This window comes from Capricornis sumatraensis, chromosome 12, assembly GCF_032405125.1.
Source record: "Capricornis sumatraensis isolate serow.1 chromosome 12, serow.2, whole genome shotgun sequence".
NCBI lineage: Eukaryota > Metazoa > Chordata > Mammalia > Artiodactyla > Bovidae > Capricornis > Capricornis sumatraensis.
In genome coordinates, this window is record NC_091080.1 from 30,381,257 (window position 1) to 30,403,529 (window position 22,273).

The following is a 22,273-nucleotide window of genomic DNA, read 5'->3' on the forward strand; positions in this document are numbered from 1 at the left end:
GCTAAAGACAAAACGAACTTTAAATAAATATTTGACTATGTGAGTAGGCTTCCTTCCCACAGCGATGTGAGTTAGCAAATCTGAAATGACTTTCTGAATGCCCAAGGATTAAACTTATAAGTAAATATGTGGGAAATGATGGGAACCAGGTTTCTCTTTGTATGAGAAAGAAGAAGAGTAGAAGGAAGCCTGTGGTGTGGATTAGGAAAGCTACCTAAGAAGACCACAGAACCCATCCCAGCTTCAGACAGATACAGATAGATAGACAGAGAATTTGAGCATCAGAATAACAAAAATATAAGATTATAGCCTATTAAGAAAAATAAGAGTAAAGAGTTCACACTGGTATAGATAGGGAAAATTCTTCTTGATAGTAGAAACTCAACTAATGAATTAAAAGGAATGATATGCCTAGAAAAAAATCACCATTTGACCACATTATAATTATGGATTCAAATAAGAATCACCAATGCATACTAAAATTAGGGAAGGGAGAGTTTGAGAGGCAACAAGACACAGACATAGTCTGAAAGTCTCTCTCATAAGATACTACTTAAAGGGGGGAAAATAATAACTTTACAGCAGAGAAACCTGGTAGATTCCATGTAAACCAAGCAATCAAATTAGCACCACTAATGGGACAAATAGGCATAAGATGTCTCCTATGATGAACTGGGAAGGACAAAACATAACCCTCTGGTCTTCCTGCCAAGAAAGTGTAGCCTGAACTGAATCACAAGAAGACAGCAGATAATCCTGAGTTGAGGGGCATGGTACAACATAGCTAGCCAAGGGGACTTCCCTGACAGTCCTGTGGTTAAGATCTTGCCTTCCAGTGTAGGTGTGCCAGTTCAATCCCCGGTCAGGGAACTAACTCCCACATGCCTTGTGGCCAAACACAAAACAAAACCCTCATAAAAACAGAAGCAATATTGTAATAAAATCAAAAAAGACTTTTAAAACAATGATCTACATCAAACATTTAAAAAATAGCTGACTAGCACTTTCTAAAGATGTCAACATTACAAGACACAAAGACTCAGGGACTGTTCCAAACTACAGAAAGTCAAAGAAATGTGACAACCAACTTGATCCAGGGTGTTCTTTTGTCCTACAGGACATTACTGGGAAAGCTGGGGAAATCTCAATCAAGTTTGTAGTTTAGATAACAGCACCATAGCAACATTCATTTCCTGAACTGAACTGGTTACATAAGAGCACTTTTGGAATAAAGAGACATCATTTTCTTAACATACCAACGATTCAGGAAAAAAACAGAGAGAGAAGGATAGAGCCAACGCGGTAAAATGTTAACATTTTGGGAATATGGATGAAGAGCGTACGGCAATTCTTTGTACTATTCTTACAATCCTTCTGTGAGTTTGAAATCATGTCAAAGTAAAAAGGTTTCCCTGATTGTCCTGAAAAAACCTTAGAAATCTAACATCAGAAGACCACAGTTGTCCACCACCAGCTGAGGTACAGCTGGCTCCCGGGTCTCTGGAACATTCAGAATTTTGCTAGGTAGAATCATGGCATTATGGTTATGCCTTAAAATGCCTTTATCTTGTTAGAGATTCATACTGAAAAATTTACGGGTACAATTATGGGAAACCTGAGACTCACTTGAAGATTTTCCAGCAAAAACGAAGTGGGAAATAAGGGAGGAGGAACCACAGAGAAGAAGCGAGATTGGCAAAATACAAATACTGATTGAAGCTGGGTGAGGGGATGTGGGCTTCGGTGCGCAATCCTCTTGATTTATGTGTGTGCGTATGAAAAATTCTATTAAAAAGTGGTTTTTTTTTTTAATAGAAGGGTTCTTTGATGGCAGGAAAATAAGAATCACTGAGTGTCTGTGCTTGGCTTCCCAGGAGAGAGAGAGCTGTAGGGCCTTTTGGGAAGCTTTTCAGTTGGAATGATGGATAAGCTCAAACTTTCTGACTTAACAAGCTTGGCTCTTCAGCATCACCAGGAAATGTTTACGACTTGCTGGGCGACAGCTCAAGCGACTGGAAAGAGCAGAGGTAGGCTGTGCAGGGCGGGTGGTGGGAGGGGACACCTGGTGAGGCCCAGGAGGGCCCAGAGCCGCCGCTGCCTGCACTGGGCCTTCTCTGGGCCAAGGGCCCTCTCCAGGCTGCCCTGCCCACAATCTCTGCCCTCCTCCTGTCACCCAGAAACAAGCGACAAGAGCTGTTCCTCTGGGGACCCACCTGAGGCACCCAAAAAAGCACGTGCTCTTCCACAAGACAGGGAAGGGACTGCCACGCATTTTCGAGATTTTTCCTTTGAAAATGGATCTTCCCCCCCGCCCCCCCCCCCCCCCCGCCAAAGCTTGGGTACCCAAAGGAATAAGCTTCAGATACCTGGAAAGAACCATTCTTCTAGAGCACTCTTCTTCTCAACAATATTACTTCAACCAGGCATGAGATAACAGATGGGAACATCTTCTGTGAGGAGGTAAAGGCCTTTAAGGAAGGGAGAAGGGGACTGCCCTGGCGGTCCAGGTGGTTAAGACTCCAATGGGTGGGGCACAGGTTTCGATCCCTGGGGGGGGAACTAAGATCTCACATGCCACAGCTAAAAAATAGAAGGCAAAAAAAAAAAAAAAAAGGAACAGCTCTCCACGTTGGTACCATAGGTTACAAGGAGGAAAAGTGAAAGTGTTAGTCACTCGATCATGTCCCACTCTTTGCAACCCCGTGGACTGTAGGCCACCAGGCTCCTCCATCCATGGGATTCTCCAGGCAAGAATACTGGAGTGGGTTGCCATGCCCTCCTCCAGGAGATCTTCCCGACCCAGAAATCAAACCCTGGTCTCCTGCATTCAGGCAGATCCTTTACTGTCTGAGCCACCAGGGAAGCCCCACAAGGAGGAAATAGATTCTCAGTTGGGGGGCGGTGGGGGGTTGATTTCTGGTATAGCAATGTGTGTATCAGGTAGTAGGGGAAAAAAAAAAGAACTGGGAAACGGCTGCAGACAGCTCAGGTGGGAGACTGTCTACAGCCAAGGTGCCGCGTCACTCACACCTGGTATGAGCTGCCTGCTTCCTGGTGAGCTGTGGAGCAGAGAAGTCTGCCCAGCAAGGGGTCCACTGGTTGGGCTCAGGAGGGAGGGGCCTGCTTTTCTGAGTGGAAGGCACTTGGCTCACATGATCGAACTTCATCTTTAGGATAACCACCAGATGTAGGTGCTGTAGGTGCCAGCAATGTTTACCAATGAGGAATTTGCCCCAGCCTACCCTATTAGGGATGATGCAGCCAGGGAGTGCACCCAGGGCTGCCCAGTTCCAAAGACCTTGCCAGCAACGTCCCTGGTGGTGCAGCGGTTAAGACTCTGCGCTCTCAATGCAGGAGCCTGGGTTCCATCCCACATGTTACAACTGAGACCCAGCACAGCCAAATAAATACAAATAAATATCGTAAAAAAAAAAAAAAAAAAAAGCGATCTCGTGCCCACCCAGTCCACTGCTCGTCCCGCCCACTGGCTACAGTGCTGGCCCGGGCGTCAGGACACCTGAGTTGCATCCCCATTTTTGCTTGGTCGCAGGATCTGGGCTGTTTATTCCACCTCAGAGAGTCACAGTAAAGACCAAATGATAACGCCTGATTTCAGGGCCCTGTAAAGTGTTATGTTGTTCCTCTTCTTTTTAACAGAGCTAGGTGCAGAGAAGGCTTGCTGGCACTTGCTGATGGCTAGCTGTTGAAATGTGTTTTACTGCTGGTTCCTTAGCGGGCGAAGTCTAGACGGGCACAGCTGTGCCAAATGGCTGTGGTGTGTTGTTTTGAATTTTGTCACTTCAGATCACTAATAACCCACTTACACGCTAAGTAGGCGCTGATTCATACACAGAGCGATTCTTATGCAAGGCCCAACCTGCCATCTGGTGCCTCCCTGAATTATGCTAATTAGAAAGCGCAGAGCTATGCAGTGGCAGAGTGGCCTGGAAAAGTCCCAACAATTGCTTAAAGGTAGAGAAATGGCATTCTGGAGCCCGTTAGGAAGGCAAAGTACTAACTAGTACTTCGTAACCCAGCATGCGCTTATCCTTTGTCTAAGGGAAGAGTTTGTCTCGATTGACCAGTGTCTTTTGTGAAACAATGAAATGCCCTTCCTGCAGACTTCTCTCCTCCATCAGGGCCTTGCTTTCTCTGATTTATGGAAGACAGATAGACAGCCAGCCAGCCAAGACATTCACCCAGATCTATCTGATTCCAAAGGCTTCTCTAAAGACCTAGTGCCCACCCAGTAGGTGGGTACTATTTATATGCATCTATGGTGGGTGTGTGCTTGCACAGTCAGTCATGTCTGACTCCTTGTGACCCCATGGGCTCCTCTGTCAATGGAATTTTCCAGGCAAGAATACTGGAGGGGCTTGCCATTTCCTTCTCCAGGGGATCTAACCCATGTCTCTTGCATCTCCTGCACTGGCAGGCAGGTTCTTTATCAGCTGAGTCACCGGAGTCCCCAATATCTGAATCCACATTGGTATATCTACAGCTATAACGACATTGCACAGGAGACAGGAATCAAGACCATCCCCAAGAAAAAGAAATGCAAAAGAGAAAAATGGGTGTCTGAGGAGGACTTACAAATAGCTGTGAAAAGAAGGGAAGTGAAAAGCAAAGGAGAAAAGGAAAGATATACCCATTTGAATGCAGAGTTCCAAAGAATAGCAAGGAGAGATAAGAAATCCTTCCTCAGCAATCAATGCAAAGAAATAGAGGAAAACAACAGAGTGGGAAAGACTAGAGATCTCTTCAAGAAAATTAGCGATACCAAGGGAACATTTCATGCAAAGATGGGCTCGATAAAGGATAGAAATGGTATGGACCTAACAGAAGCAGAAGATATTAAGAAGAGGTAGCAAAATACACAGAAAAACTGTACAAAAAAGATCTGCATGACCAAGATAATCATGATGGTGTGATCACTCACCTAGAGCCAGACATCCTGGAATGTGAAGTCAAGTGGGCCTTAGAAAGTGTCACTATGAACAAAGCTAGTGGAGGTGATGGAATTCCAGTTGAGCTATTTCAAATCCTGGAAGATGATGCTGTGAAAGTGCTACACTCAATATGCCAGCAAATTTGGAAAACTCAGCAGTGGCCACAGGACTGGAAAAGGTCAGTTTTCATTCCAATCCCAAAGAAAGGCAATGCCAAAGAATGCTCAAACTACCACGCAGTTGCACTCATCTCACACGCTAGTAAAGTAATGCTCAAAATTCTCCAAGCCAGGCTTCAGCAATATGTGAACCATGAACTTTCAGATGTTCAAGCTGGTTTTAGAAAAGGCAGAGGAACCAGAGATCAAATTGCCAGCATCTGCTGGATCATCGAAAAAGCAAGAGAGTTCCAGAAAAACATCTATTTCTGCTTTATTGACTATGCCAAAGCCTTTGTGTGGATCGCAATAAACTGTGGAAAATTCTTCAAGAGATGGGCATACCAGACCACCTGACCTGCCTCATGAAAAACCTGTATGCAGGTCAGGAAGCAACAGTTAGAACTGGACATGGAACAACAGACTGGTTCCAAGTAGGAAAAGGAGTACGTCAAGGCTGTATATTGTCACCTGCTTATTGAACTTATATGAAGAGTACGTCATGAGAAATGCTGGGCTGGAGGAAGCACAAGCTGGAATCAAGATTGCCGGGAGAAATATCAATAACCTCAGATATGCAGATGACACCACCCTTATGGCAGAAAGTGAAGAGGAACTAAAAAGCCTCTTGATGAAAGTGGAAGAGGAGAGTGAAAAAGTTGGCTTATAGCTCAACATTCAGAAAACTAAGATCATGGCATCCAGTCCCATCACTTCATGGCAAATAGATGGGGAAACAGTGGGAACAGTATCAGACTTTATTTTTGGGGGCTCCAAAATCACTGCAGATGGTGATTGCAGCCATGAAATTAAAAGACACTCCTTGGAAGGAAAGTTATGACCAACCTAGACAGCATATTAAAAAGCAGAGACATTACTTTGTCCACAAATGTCCATCTAGTCAAGGCTATGGTTTTTCCAGTAGTCATGTATGGATGTGAGAGTGGGACTATAAAGAAGGCGGAGTGCCGAAGAATTGATGCTTTTGAACTGTAGTGTTGGAGAAGACTCTTGAGAGTCTCTTTGACTGCAAGGAGATCCAACCAGTCCATCCCAAAGGGGATCAGTCCTGGGTGTTCATTGGAAGGACTTAAGTCGAAGCTGAAACTCCAATACTTTGGCCACCTGATGTGAAGAGCTGACTCATTTGAAAAGACCCTGATGCTGGGAGGGGTTGGGGGCAGGAAGAGAAGGGGAAGACAGAGGATGAGATGGTTGGATGGCATCACCGACTCAATGGACATGGGTTTGGGTGGACTCCAGGAGTTGGTGATGGACAGGGAGGCCTGGCGTGCTGCGGTTCATGGGGTCACAAAGAGTCAGACACGACTGAGCGACTGAACTGAGAACTGGAACAGATATATCTATATCTATCTATACCTATAGATCAATAAGTAGATGTGAAGAGAGAGAAGCCACACAGTCCATGCTTCCCACGGTCATCCTGATTCCAAGTCTCATGCACGTGTTTACTCAATTTTGAATCCCAACTTTTTATTTGAAAAATGCACTCACCATACCTATACACCCTTTCAGGGATAAGCCAATAGATGTTCCTGTGATAAAGAAGAGGAAAATACCCTTCTGATTGTCAAAGCTAGACAGAGAGAAATCACAGCACCAGACTTTGGCCTTTGGTAGGAAGGCAGCGTGAGTCAGCCTACACGTTGGTCTATACACTTGTTGCTGCCTCTAAGCGTGTTGGTTTGTTTGGAAGTGTGAGTGCACTGGGCAGGCATGTGATGGGATCTCTCTGCCAAAAGTACTGCTACACCACAATGGCATCCACAATCACACACAGTCACCAAAACAGCCTGGGTGTGATATTAGAGGTATGTAGTATTTCTTTCTGGACACGTAAATACTAATTAGAATTCCTGTACTGGTCTGCTAGGACTGCCTAAGCAACGTACTGTAGCCTGGTGTGTGGTCTAAAACAGACATTTATTTTTCTCAGTTCTGGAGGTTAGAAATTCAAAGTCAAGGTGCCAGGATGGCAGGTCCTAGTGAGAGCTCTCCTCCTGGCTTCTCCCTCTCTCCCTACATTATGTGTGTGTGTGGTGGGGAAAGACAGAGACAGACAGGCAAGAGACAGAAAACAAGCTCTTCAGTGTCTCTTCCTATCAGGGCATTAATCCCACCATAAGGATCCCACCCTCATAACCTCGTCTAAATTATCTCCCCAAAGGCCCCCTCTCCAAGTCCATCCCATGGGGGTTTGGATTTCAACATAGGAGCTTGAGAGTGGACACAATTCAGTCCACAGAAGTTCTCAATTTAAAAGAGATTTTCAAAATCTTGAAAAATATCTGTTTCTTACAGCTCCACTCTCCAGATCCATGAAATGACCAAACTTTCCCTGGAAAGGGCAAAGAGTCAATAGCTTCCCTTTTGCAGGTCAAGTGGTCTGTGGGGAAGTGCATGTTTGAATAAGAGGGTATCTACCTGTGAGTTTTGATATTTAACATCGTAAGTGAAAGTGAAAGTTGCTCAGTCGTGTCCGACTCTTTGCAACCCCATGGGCTATATAGTCCATGGAATTCTCCAGGCCAGAATCCTGGAGTGGGTAGCCTTTCCCTTCTCCAGGGCATCTTCCCAACCCAGGGATCGAGGCCAGGTCTCCCATATTGCAGGTGGATTCTTTACCAGCTGAGCCACAAGGGAAGCCCAAGAATATTAGTAGAGTGGGTAGCCTATCCCTTCTACATCTTCTCTAACATCGTAAACACATATGTAAAAGACCTAAGAAGTCACGTTTAAGGAGATAAGCCCCACCCCCCAGACCCCGCCCCAGATCTCTTGGGCAGGTGTGCTAAACAAGGAGACCAAGAGGCGGCACCGGGGGTGGGTGTGCGGCTGTTCAAGAGCGGAGGTGAATGTGGCAGCCGGATCTCTGGGCTCCCAGCCCGGGGGCGGCCCAGAGCCCTGTAAAGAGCCCTCGCCCCGGGGTCAGACTCCCGCAGGAAATCCTCGCCCCACCTGCCTCTCGACAGCCCAAGCCCCACCGCACCCCCTGGCATCAGCTGTGTGATGACAGAGGTTTCTGGGAGCCCGCACCCCGGCAGGCAGGACAGGGTAGGAGTTGGGTGTGGACCAGGAGGTACTGGGCCAGCTCTTCTCTAAGTCTCCCTGTGAGCCCCTTTAGAAAGGGGAGTGAGTGGGGGGTCGCTCAACTGGGACTAGCAGGAGGCTGCAGGAGCCCTGCCTGCTGGCCGCCCGTGTCCTCTGTCACAGGGCCACCACCCGGGGAGGTGGGGCACTGGCTTGGGAGGCTGTCTGGAGATGGTGCTCCCTGGAGCCCAAATTCAAGGAGCCTAAGGATCAACTGCACAGTTTACTCCCTGCACCGTATTTTCAGCCTCAGAAACAACCTTATCGAGTTCTATCAGGAGGTGCAGGTGTCAGGTGACTAGGAGTGAACAGACATCTGGCTGGACTAGTTGGTGCCCCGAATTCCTCCTCCTTCCCGCCACCATCGTCCCCCTAGTTCTCACTGGCACCCCTGGCCCCTGCTTGACTCAGACAAATGGCCTGATGAACCAGAGGCAGCAGCCCCTTGGCTGGGGCGGGTCTCCTCATCACACACATCAGCTCCCTAAACCTCAACGGGTCCCCTTCAGGCTCTGCAGACACTCCCGGCTTCTCCCAGGTGCGATGCCCAGAAGGGTTTTCTGCATCCAGGAATTGACCGGGGACAGAAGAAGGGATGCAGATGTCCATCACATTGCTATGTGAAAATCCAGGGGAAAGCCTTCTTTTCTATTGGGTCCAGGTGCGTGAGATTAGGGCTGGCACACTGGTTTGCTTTCTTCTTTTGATCAGAGAATTCTTCTGAGATTCAAAGGAAGGGGAAATAAACACAGTGCCTCAGCTGACACAGGCAATTTACACATTCCTGCCGCATTCTAGAACAGCCCCTTGTCCTGTGGGTTGAGTGGCTGCCCTGGTGTGTTCCTGAGCATACCTGCTGGGCTGGTTATGCTGATGTTCAGTTCAGTCACTCAGTCATGTCGGACTCTTTTCAACCCCATGGACTGAAGCATGCCAGGCCTCCTTGTCCGTCACTAACTCCTGGAGCTTACTCAAACCCACGTCTATTGAGTCAGTGATGCCATCCAACCATCTCATCCTCTGTTGTCCCCTTCTTCTCCAGCCATTAATCTTTCCTAGCATCAGGGTCTTTTCAAATGAGTCACTTCTTCCCATCAGGTGGCCAAAGTATTTGGAGTTTCAGCTTCAGCATCAGTCCTTCCTGGCCTTAATCTAGAACTGTCTCAGAAAGAGGTCCTCAGGATGGTAGATCTGTTGGCTGGGCCCTCAGAGGTATCATGAAACCGGCTAGAAACCACTTTCCTGCCTCCTGACCCTCTGGGGGTTGCACGGGAATGGGCCTGAAGGCCCTGAGCTCCTGACTCACCCACGTTTTCAGCACATCTGCCCCAGGGTCTTAGGTGCCAGGCGATGATCCTGATGCCACCATGTCCACCTGCAATAATTCCTAAATGCCATCCCAGCGTGACCCAAAGCTATGCTGTCTGTGAGGAATGGGTAAGGGAAATTTAATTTGGACTGAAAGAAGGGTGTTATCAAAGAGGCTGGAAGTGCTGGAGGGCTTCCTCGCCTCCCTGCTGGCAAGCCCCTAGAGCTCGGGGCCGGAGAGGCCACCTGCCCTTCCTTCCTCTCCAGGCCCTGGCTCACTGTATGCTCCAAGCAAGGGAGAAGGAAGGAGAAAGGAAAGGAGGGTGGACTGGGTTGAACAGTGTCCCCATCAAAATCTAGGTCCACCGGAAAGCAAAGAAGGCCCTGTTTGGACTTACCGAGAACCTTGCAGGCCTCTTGAATGAGCTTAATGGTGATGACATCATCATACACTGTATAAGTCATGAAGGTGTCTTGCACGTCTGCAGAAGCTCTGAAAGATAAATCACAGCACCATGGAAACCCAGCAACTGGAGTTCTGCCCCAGGAATACATCCATCGACCTGGCAAGATATAGCAAGAACATTCCTGATTGTAAGGAATGGGAAGCATTGGTGTGTTTGTGTCTCAGCTCTCCAGTGACACTTTCCCTGGGCCCTGGTCTGAGCCAAGAGCTCCCTTCTCGAGTAGACAGTAGCTCGCTTCACAGATGTGGTTCCCCAACTTCTGTCGAGAACATTGGTCTTACCCTCTGGCCTGGGCTGCTAGATCATGACTTATTGTGAACTATCTTTGCGTGCTCACCCTCAGTCACTTCAGTCATGTCCACCTCTTCGCAATCCCATAAGCCCATGAGGCTTCTCTGTCCATGGAATTCTCCAGGCAAGAATACTGGAGTGGGTTGCTATGCCCTCCACCATGGGGTGTTCTCAACCGAGGGACTGAACCTGTGTCTCCTGCGACTCCTGCATTGCAGGTGGATTCTTTACCACTTAGCCACAGAGCAAGCCCAAGCACCTCCAAACAGCACTGTCTTGGCACGTGTTAGGAACCTAATGCATGGTAGTGAACCTGGAACTCAGTGGTCATGCTCTTCTGAAACAAGTAGAGCAGCTGCTTCAGAATCTCACGGTTTTGCAATGTACCTGGCTGGGTTGTAGGAGTGACTGCTGGACTGTGGTTTTGTAACATCTGACCAGATCTGGTGAAGAGAGACTGAACCTGGGAGTCAGAAAGCCGGCACTCTTGGCTCGGCTCTTGTGTGGATCGCTGAGGTGTAGTTAGCAATTCAGTTAACGTAGGGGGAAGGAGGCAGGTCAGGAAATGCTTCCCTGAGAAAGGGAGGTTTCATCAAAACTGAGGAGTGGGTAGGCAAAGAGGAGCACTCTGGACAGAGAGTTTATGCTTTGAGGCAGCAGAGAGCATTTCTGAAGAGCAGGGATGAGTACAGAACATTTGAATTTGTCCCAGAACACATCACAGAATCTTGGAATTGGGAGAGGTGAGAAATTTTCTAATTGTTGAATTTCCCATCCTACACAACTCCGTTTCTTCTTAAAAAGAAGCTCACTGCTCTGCAAGTAATACTTTGTATTCAGAGACTGCTCTCTCTGATAGAAGGTTCTTTCTTAGGTTGAGCTGAGACCTATGTCTGAGCCTCATTTTGTTGAGCATCTTGCTTTTGGATAGAGGTGATTTCTAATCAGCCCTTGTCCTACTGAGGAAACTGATGCTCAGAGAGGTCAGTGTCTCGCCGGCATCAGCCAGTTGACAAATGAAGGATCTGAAGCCCATAGAGCTCTTGCATTTCGCTGTCCCGTGCATATGCCTCCTGCTTAGTTCTGCCCTTCGGGGAAAGGCAGATTGGGCTAGTCCCACCTCCAGATCCCAAGCCTTCTGTATTTGAAGATCCTTTCTCACTCCTAAACCTTCCAGTTTTTCCTGGGCTGAACCCTCCTTTCTCTTTCTAGAACTCACCTTCCTCACTGCAAAATGGAATGACGATCCTTGTCCCAGATTTCTGGCAGGAGTATGTGAAAGTGAAAGTCACTCAGTCGTGTCCGACTCTTTGTGACCCCAGGGACTAGTCCATGGAATTCTCCAGGCCAGAATCCTGGAGTAGGTAGCCTTTCCCTTCTCCAGGGGATCTTCCCAACCCAGGGATGGAACCCAGGTCTCCCGCATTGCAGGTGGATTCTTTACCAGCTGAGCCACAGGGAAGCCCCGTGGGAGTACGGGTGAGGATACAATAGGGTGAGCAAAGGGAAAAGCCTGGGGGCAATGAGAAGCAGGCTCTCCTGTGGCCTGCAGGGGCTGTGACCGTCCTGAGAACACAGAGGTGGTCTGGGCCACGGTGGGGGTGGGTGGGAGGGGGCGGCCACTGCGGTGGGGAGGCAGGAAACATCCCAGGCCCACCCCGACACAAGTGAGCTCTGAAGGAAAATTACTTCCTCCCTGTAGGCCTCCATTTCCTTATCTGTAAAGGTGGTGGTGGGTGAAATCAGTGTTCCTCTGCCTTCTTCTCAATCCACGCTCCTCCCCCTCATACACACACTCGTTGGAGATCCCTGTCCCCACGGTTGCGATCACTGAACCAGAAGCCCCCAGTCTCCCTCTGTCGGCGTATTTTCCCTGTTGGGTCCATGTCGGCACAGGGGCCCCTGAGCATCAGTGGATCCAGCTCTTCCAAGAGGCTGCATAAGGGCCCCCCCGCCCCGGGCAGATGAGGGTCCGAGCCACCACCTCTCCCTTAAGTGGGGTGCTCTCTGCCGTGTGGCCATCACCCTCCATCCCTGCCTGAGTCTGTCAGCCTCTTCTTTCCTGTAGGCTGAGCTCACGGTGTCAAAGGTGGATGTGGTTCGTGCATATGTTGCACGTTCGTGGAATGCCAGACATGCCCAGACTGAGAGGGTTATTCGGAGACTGTCAGCCTTGTTTATTGATCCCAGAATCTTGCATCTAACACCTCCCCAAAGTCAGTGCACACTGGCATACAGTCATTCGATTTGCTTTAGAGAAACAATATGTTCCCCAAGAATTTAAAAAATAATTAATCGATATCTTGCCAATGAGATGACAAAGCTTCTGGTAAGAAGAAGAAAAGGAGAGAGAAATGGCCATCAGAAAACATGCTGATGAGATTGGGGGTTGGAAACATCAATGAAGTAAGAGGTAGATGACCCCGGCTCAAAAAAAATGCCAAGCATATAGGTGGCCACACGGACACATATTCAGGAGTTCTGACAAGTCAGTATTTACCTAAAAGAGTCAGCCATTAAATGTATGTTTCTCTTTAGTTGGTTCTAGTTAGTGACACCCAAAACATCTGGGCAGGAGACTAGGGACAGGTCACCTTTTCCACAATAATTTGGGGAGCAAAATAAACATACAGATTCCTGGGCCCTGGAGGTGGGGTCTGGAAATTTATATTCTTTTAACCACTTGTCTCCAGTGACTCTCCAGTCTTGGACACAACTGCTCAGTAACACTTTCTAGGATTCAACCTGGCAAGGCAAAGAATTACAAGTTATAGATCTTACATTGTTCAACATGACCGAACTGATGTAATGGTTTCTAAGACTTCAGAGTGGCCCACAGGAAAAAATAAATAGAATTTTGTAGCAAGTTTCAGGCCAAGAAAACGAGATTGGTTCTAAAGCCTGGGAAACTGTTCCTTCGAGAGTTCCCTTATGGCAGCTGGGGAATTCTTATAACAGATCTGAGTGTCACCATGTGGCCCAAGGGTTTCCCTGGTGGCGCAGATGGTAGAGAATCCGTCTGCGATGCAGGAGATCCAGGTTTGATCCCTGGGTTGGGAAGATCCCCTGGAGAAGGCAATGGCTACCCATTCCACTCTTCTTGCTTAGAGAATTCCATGGACAGAGGAGCCTAAGAGTCAGACATGATTCACTGAGAAAGACTCTCTTGCTTCAACTCATGCTCTCAAGCTGTATTCCAGGGAACCCCTGTGGGTCCCTAAGATGCTTTAAGGGGCCCATGAAGTCAAAACCACTTTCATAATAAAATGAAGATGTTATTTGCCCTTGTAACTGGTTGATATTTGTGATAATGGTGCAAAAGCATTGGTGGATAAACTATTGGTGCCTTAGTTTGCATAATAGTGGTATCAATCTGTACTAAATGGTCACTGTATTCTTCACTGCTATATATTCATGGTTTAAAAAAGAAAAAACAAAGGTCAGGTTCACTTCAGATTGTTCTTTGTGATGCAGTAAAAAATGTCAGCTTTATTAAATCTTGGCACTGAGTCTACCTGTTCTGAACATTCTTCGTGACACAGTGGGAAGCACGTGTACACAGAAAGCACTTTGCTGTATACAGAAGTGTAGGGGGCACCTCAGGGAAAGCCCATCTACAATTGCTTTTGTGAGACGAATTAGCCACTTTTTTCATAACATCATTTCTGCTTGAAAGAACCACTGAGAGACAAATAACGATTACTCAGACTTGGATATTTGGCAGACATTTTCTTAAAAAAAATTAAAAAAAAGAACAAAGTTAGCTTGTCATTTCAAGGAAAATAACTGACAGAATTTGTTGCCAATGATCAAACTCAAGCTTTCAAGTGAAAATTGGAATTTTGGAAAACTTGCATCTGCTACTGTGAGCTCATTAGCTCCCCAATTCTAAGAGGCTCTGGTGGGATTGTGGTGATATTGACAAATGTGATTTTGATATTGTATAATGTACTGTATCATGTCAACATTCATAAGATCTGCATAACTCAGGGAGCTAGTAGTTTTCGAATGACTAGTGCATGACAGCTCAAAATGATGGAAAAAGATTTATTTCAACGGGTAGCACAGGCCATGCAACTTTCACTTAATGGAGTATGGACAAGGTCATTGGTGTTTGGTTTCAAGGTCACTGAAACCAAGGTCATTGGTTTCACACTCAATATTGTAACTGTGGGCTTCCGAGGTGGTGCAGTGGTAAAGAATCCTCCTGCCAATGCAAGAGACACAAGAGACATGGGTTCCATCCCTGGGTTGGGAAGATTCCCCTGGAGGAGAGCATGGTAACCCACTCCAGTATTCTTGCCTGGAGAATCGCATGGACAGAGGAGTCTGGTGGGCTACAGTCCACAGGGTCACAAAGACTCAGACAAGACTGAACACACATGCACACAGATTGTAATTGATCTTTGAGAGACGACCACTGGTGGAGCTTTGGTGAGGCTTAAATGAATCTCCACAATTACCTAAAAAGAGTATTGAAGTACTTCCTCCTATGTTTTCTTCACATCGCTCAACCGAAACCTCACATCACAACAGACAGGGTGCAGAGGAGAACATTCAACTGTCTTTCACCAATTCAAACATGAAAGGACTGCAAAAATCTAAAAAGAGTGACACTTCACTCTTTAATTTTTTATTTGAATAATGCAGTTATTTTTCATAAACATAAATGTTATTTGTGCTGACATGTAATAAGTGTATGACATTATTAAGTAAACTAAAATTAATTTGCTATTTTAGATGAATTTATGAGCAGCCATTTTTAAAAATTTCTCAGTTTAAATTTCTAATATGGTAAATACTAATAAATAAACAAAAGTTATTGGGGTTTTCGACTGTTTTTAAGAGCAAAAAGGTTACCTAGCCCACTGTATAACACACGGAACTCTGCTCGATGTTATGTGGCAGCCCGGATGGAAGGGGAGTTTGGGGGGTAATGGATACATGTACATGTATGTCTGAGTACCCAGTACTTTTACGGTACTTAGCACAATCTGAAAGATTTTCATTTCATTTATTTTTTATTTACTTGTTTATAGTCTGCCACCCCACCCTGGAATACATATTCCTAGAGAACAGAGCCCTCATCTATTTCCTTGATCACCATTCCCAAGGCTGGGAATTCTGGCTGGCACATACTAAGGACTAAATGAATATTGCTGAGTAAATAAACATGCCCAAGTCAAACACCTAGTAAACGATCTAGGCAAAAAGTAAAAGTTTATATGACTCCAGGGAACTTACTCTTCTTAATCTGTTAGTTGCTTCTCACTGTTAAGTCTTGGTAAAGGTTTTAGCCAGGAGGTTATGAAAGAGTGGTTCATAATTAGAAATCTATAAATCTAGGGTATATGAGAGAGCGATAATGGAAACAACGGAGGAGAAACATCTGTTTCTATTTCATACAAAGTAAAATTTATGTCGTTAAGTCTGGAGACATACTTCATTTTACCTGATCATTGCTTCTTAAAATTTGTCTAGGAATTGATGGGGTTTTCTTTTTTTCCTATAATTCTATTTTAAAAGCACCAGGGAACTTGTTATTTAAATGTAGCCTGAAGGAGATATTTGCATGCAAATAATCTCGCCTTAATTTGCACTTGATGAGTTGAGTTTTCTGCACTACAGTTTTGTTTTGTTTTTTTTATGAGTTACATGCAATTTTTGTTGGGGGCTGAGCTTGTTAGATAGACTTTTTGCTTTTGGTTTAAAGATGCCTTTCCAATGCAATCACATAGGTGTCTAGTGCTCAAACACATCCTTTGAGACTTCAAGATTAAAGAGGTGAAATCTAGCAACACAGACTTGGGATATGGACCCACCTGGTCCTCTGTCCCTGAATACATTCCTCTGATTGCCTGGCACCTTTCCTCACCGCTTGTTCAACTATCTCAGTCACCTTCCTGTAGATACCAGGGCAGCCTGCTTGTTTGGGATGCTGTGAGGAGCGCCCTTCTGGGGCAGGAAGAAAAAATGTACCATTTACAGTGAGGTCACACCAAAGGTGGAAACTGGGAGAAAATTTCTTGTATAGCACCTACTTGCTATACATATGGGAAGCTGGTTTTCTCCCCTCTAGATTTACAGAGATACGTTGAGTATCTCAACCAATCAAAGCCCTGATATTTAATAGCTGGTCATGCTATATCTGTTCCATACATAGGGGAAGGCAAGAGGCATTCCATAGGGGCCCCCCTGGAGGCTCAGTGGTAAAGAATCCACCTGCCAATGCAGGAGACATGGGTTCAATCCCTGATCTGGGCAGATTCCACACGCCTCAGAGCGACTAAGCCTGAACCACGACTATTGAGCCTGTGCTCTGAAGCCCGTGAGCCCTAGAGCCCAGAAGAAAAGCCACCGCAGTGAGAAGCCTTCGCACCGCAACTAGAGAGCAGCTCCCACTTGCTGCGACTAGAGAAAAGCCCGTGCAGCAAAGACCGCCCAGCACAGCCCAAAATAGGCAGCTGCCAAATAGAAAGAGGCCTTCTCTAAGCAGTACCGTTCAGCTGCCTGACAGCACCTTGCTGGCTTATCTCCACTGATGCCCAACTGCTCCGGCTATTTCTGGTCATTTTCAGTTACTTCCTGAACCCTGCCCACTCTCCTAGTCAGGATAGATTCCTCTGGGCCAACCAGTCGAGCGAAGGCTCAGACGGTACAAGGTTCACAGTCGAAAATCGATCAACAAAAGCTTGTCCTTCCCTCCCTGTCCCAAGCTGGTCACTGGCGAGTATGGGGGGGGTCCTTGAGGCAGGTCTGGGCAATGGGTGTCGGGGAGATCAGTCTGGAGACAGAAGCAGAGGCAACGCCATCCACCGAATGATGCTCGTTTTGGGAGCCAGGTTTCCTCTGGGCAGAGCAGACACCCTGGAGGAACGTCTGCCTCTTCCAGATGGAAGGCAGGGTCATCCAACCAGCGGTAAAGTGGCGCCTGTGAATGTCACATATAACCTGACCCAGCGCAGCACCTGGATTCTGGAGGGGGAATCACACCTCCTAGGCACCTATTATGTACTTTGGGATACCTTAGGAGACCCTAGAAGACAGGGTCTTCACATTTTATCATGAGTTTCAGAGAAGTGAAATGGCCTGCCCCAAGCAGCAGAAAGTGAATGTTAGTGCTCAGTCGTGTTCGACTCCTTGGAACATTATGGACTGGAGCCCGCCAGGCTTCTCTGTCCATGGGATTCTCCAGGCATGAATACTGGAGTGGGTTGCCATTCCCTTCTCCAGGGGACCTTCACAACCCAGGAATCGAACCCAGGTCTCCTATATTGTAGGCGGATTCTTTACCATCTGAGCTATCGGGGAAGCAGCAGAGCCAGGACTCAGTCCAGTCCAGTGGGAGGCAAACCCTACCTCCCCTGGTCCTCTCCCCAGCCCACCGAGCACCCGCCTCTGGAACACAGTGAGAATCGGCTCCTATCACACAGCTTACATCTGTTCAGTGCTCGCCACTGACCAGGCACTCTTTTTCTAAGTGTCTTGCTTGCATTATCTCATTTAACCTGTCAAACAACCCCTACGAGGTTAGCTACTTTTTTTTTTTTTTTTTTTGATGTTGAAACACCTAGGTCACATCCAGGTGCATCTGGGCTTCAACTCTAAGCATTGTGGCCTCAGAGCCCCTGCTGAAACTGACCTTGACTTCCTGGGACATGCAGCCACACCCTTGAGAGTGCAAACCCCTCTCCCCGGAGATGGTTCCTACCCACCCCTCCTGGCAATGTCCACCCGATGTTCTCTGTGCTCCCCACCTGTCCTAGGACTGGCCATGCCCTGGCAGGCAAAGGGGGCAGGGCTGTGGCGTGTCTACCCCCGTCCGGCTATGGCAGAGCAAATGATACCAGTTTCTGTCTGCCTTGGGCCTTGGACAGTAGTCCCCATGTCCGAGGTATACAGGCAATTTCTACAGACTACAAAACCATCCAGGCAAAATGGCTTATCTGAGTCATTCATCCTGTGGAAAACAGAACCAGGCATTCTACAGGAGCTCAGGAAAACCAAGTTTACAGAAATGCGCCTTGCTTTTCACTCAGACAGGTCTTTCCTGGTGACTCACCCACTAAAGAATCTGCCTGTAATGCAGGAGACTCAGGTTTGATACCTGGCTCAGGAAGATTCCCTTGCAAAGGGAATGGCTACTGACTCCAGTGTTCTTGCCTGGGAAATCCCAGGAACAGAGGAGCCTGGTGGCTCAATCAGACATGACTGAGCGACTAACATTCTCACCCAGACTCTTGTTATGAACTGAAATCTGTGTTGCCAGTCACTCGTCCTTGCTTCAGGCAGTGTGGCCTGTTAGAAAGAGGAGCTTTCACAGTCACAGGTCTGGGTTTGAGTCCCAGTCCTCGTACTTAACCTTGTGACCTCTGGCAAGTTTCCTTCTGGACGAAATGAGACAAAACCCTGCTTTGTAGTGTTCTTATTGGGCTACTAGGATCAGTTATGGTAGAGGTCCGGCCCAAAGCAGGGGCTAATCTAAGACTATTCTTTTCCTTCCTCTTCTTACTGAGTTCACCCTTTACAATGTAACAGCATTAAAAAAAAAAAAAATCTTCAAATATTTTTGTTCCCAAGACAGGTTAGTGTTACAGTAACTTAGTCAAGTCTGACTCTATGTGACCTCATGTACTCTAGCCCGACTTCTCTGTCCATGGAATTCTCCAGGCAAGGCAGCTGAAGGGGCCCAAAGGGAGCACTTCAAGCGTCTGACATTTCGTCTTGGCTCTGTTGCCCACTTGCTGCGCAGTCTTGGGCAAATCCCCTAACCTCTCTGGGCCTTAGTTTTCTCAGCTGTAAGAATGAAGAGATCTGGGCTAGATGATCTCTCCAGCACCCTCCAGTTCAAGCATTCTCTGATCATAATTACGTAAGTGTTCCTCTCGAAATACTTGGAAATGAGTTTTCTTGGCCTATATAGTCCAGAGCCCAAACTTGCAACACTCTAAGCGAATTACCCCAGGGATGCTGTGGGAAATGGCTCAGGCAGCCTTTCCCTAAATGAGGGGGTCAGGGCACACGTGTGAGCAGTGTGTGGTCAGAGGGGCTGAGGCTGTGGGGCCCGCTGGGCCCCTCCTCAATTCAGCCTCCTGCTTGCAAGACTCCTGAATTCTCAGCTCTATCTAATTATTTCCTTTGTAAAACGTGGGTAGGAGTGAGGAAAGATTACACTAAGCATTTTCAATGGTTTTTACATTACAAAAGCAATGAAAAAATGTAGGTATTAGGGAAAAAGTCAGTCATACGGCATTTCATCTTTCTAATTCAATTAGTATGAATAATTCATTATTTTGTTCTTTCTCTTTTTTCATTTGCGTCGTTTACTCAGTGGTTATGTAAATTTTGTCTTGTTTGGGGAGGCTTTTTGTTTATTTGTTGCTTGTTGTTTTTACTTACACTGTTGTAAAATCTTACAAGTTGCTTCATGATCTTTGTTATTATCTGAATAATGGTACATGCTTCTTTTTTTTTTTTTTTGGTACATGTTTCTTTTGCCATTCCACTTGTTAGTTGTTTTCCACCATCTAAAGGATTTTTTTCTTTTATTATTTATAAATGTAAGGCTGTGTTACATATACAGGCACACACACGCATATACATGTGCGTCTCTAAGGGAATCAATTCTCAAGAATAAAATTACTACTTCTAAAGATCTCCTCATTTTCATAGTTCTGGTACATGTTGTCAAACTGCTTTCCCAAAGGATTGCACTAATTTAAAATGCTATCAGCAATTACCCATTTTGCTGCATCTTAACCAGAATTGGTAATTATCATTTAAAATTTTGGGTGATTTAATAGGCAGAGCAGCGCCTAATTTTTTTCATTTTCATGCCTTTGAGTAACTGAGGAAGCTAATAATTTTTCCAGATTTTTCCGTTCTTCCCTCTTCATAAGACCAGGAGATTTCTGAGACCCCATTCAACCCTATCCCCTGATGTTTTAAAGCTGGAGCCTCCAAGAAAGTGGAAGAGCTGCCCAAGATTACAGGAATCAGACAGGAGACTATATGGCCGAGTAAATAACAGTGTTAAGGAACAGAGGCAGAGAGGAAAACTGTAACAGTTATCTATAGAAAACCTAAGGAGAGATTCTGGCTAAATTTTAAAAGGGGGTATTACCCCCTCTTCTGTGGGATTTCAGCAGCTCCATTTATGTGCCATGAGAATAATGTAGATGTTTTCTCTTCTGTGATTAAAAACAGCTAACTCATTCATGAAATAAAAGCTAACACTGAAGCTGCAATACTTTGATGCAAAGAGCCAACTCATTGGAAAAGACCCTGATGCTGGGAAAGACTGAGGGCAAGAGGAGAAGGGGGTGACAGAGGATGAGATGGTTGGATGGCATCACCGACTCAATGAACATGAGTTTGAGCAAGCTCTGGGAGATAGTGAAGGACAGGGAAGGCTGGCGTGCTGCAGTCCATGGGGTCACAAACAGTCTGATACAATTTAGCTACAGGACAACAATAATACAATGTTGTATTATTCACAGGAGAGCCCTATTTTAAGGCTGGTTTGGGGAATTAATAGAGAGACCTTCCTTAACGACAGATTGAGATAACCAGGCTTTTTCTGTATTTACTTGGTGTGTTCATGGAATCTGATCACCCTAGTAACAACCAACTGACTTAGTCAAAAGGTTAGTAAAAGCCTTGTAACCTTCAAAACACCGGAGCCTTACCAATTGTACCTGAGAGTTTTCAGTTTTCCTTTCATAGACTTCAGTTTTCCCCATGTCTCTTCACCAAATTTCTCTATCACAAGTGACTGCAGACAGGTGTTGATGGATCCATACTAAAACACAAAATGAAGGAGAAATGTGGTTGACGAAGCATGGAACCCCCAGTGACAGATATCTGAAGGGTCACTTTTAGGAAACACACAATAGCCTCCTCTTGGGGAGATGAGTCGGACCTTTCCCTGTTTCTCAGGAGTTTGTTGTGCTCATTCCCAGCTTAGGACAAAGTCATTTCCATAGAGAAAACATATGAGCCAAATTGGAATCGGATTAGAACTAGAAGATGTTCATTGTAATCATCTTGGAAATAGGGAGTCATATGGTTAGAACAAAGAGTTCAGAAGCAGAAAGGTAGCAAAGGAATGTTTAGAAGGATAAAGACGGACCCCACCCACTGTCACATCAAAACAGCAGTGAGAAGACAATTCTCTTTACAAAAATGAATCTCGGGCTGTGCGTGTCTGTGGCATGCATGCGTGTTCAGCTGCTCAGTCGTGTCTGACTCTTTGCAACCCCATAGACTATAGATCACTAGGCTCCTCTGTCCATGAGATTTCTCATGCAAGAACACCGGAGTGGGTTGCCATTTCTTCCTCCAGGGGATCTTCCTGACTCGGGGATTAAACTCATGTCTCCGGTATTACAGGTGGAGTCTTAACCTACTGGGCTATCTAGGAAGACATCAAAAGTGGAGGAAAATAGAAACAGATACCAATAACACAGAGCAAACACTGGAATTAACAAAAAGCATTTTCTACTGGGTTTGCTCTTTCATCTGTGAGATTCCTTCTTCCTTCCTCCTTTCTTCTGATTAAAAAAAAATTTTTTTTTAAATAAAATAGAGAACCCATGAATGCCTCTGCTGAGTGAAGAGCAATGCAACCCATACAGGCTGATCCACTGTCCACAATGCGGGGCTCCTAATCTGGGGGCTTGTGGATGAATGGAGTCTACTTAAAAGTACCAAGGGCGCTCAGTTTTTTAAAAAAGCATCTTCATAGAGTGAAGAATTCTCCTGTCTCACAAATATCAGCCTCAAGTTGTCTTATAAGTTTGGATTTTCATCTATGGGAATTTCTTAAAGGGAAAGAGGCCACTGCCACCAGGAAGGAGAGGGCTGGAAACCCTAGCAGAGGACGTCCCTGGTGGTCTAGTGGTTAAGATGCCAAGTTTCCACTATCAAGGATGCAGGTTTGATCCCTGGTCAGGGAACTAAGATCCAACAGGCTGCACCATGTGGCCAA

At 46.1% G+C, this 22,273-nt stretch overlaps 1 protein-coding gene across 1 annotated transcript in view; it reads right to left on the bottom strand.

The window, feature by feature from the left end:
• Positions 1–21,079, bottom strand: part of LOC138089015 (guanylate cyclase soluble subunit beta-2-like) — a 58,039-nt gene extending 36,960 nt beyond the window's left edge. Inside the window, 2 exon segments of the mRNA XM_068984348.1 lie at positions 9,925–10,019; positions 21,012–21,079. Coding sequence (XP_068840449.1) covers positions 9,925–9,991 — 67 coding nt within the window. The 5' untranslated portion in view covers positions 9,992–10,019; positions 21,012–21,079.
• Positions 21,080–22,273: the final 1,194 nt, after the last annotated feature.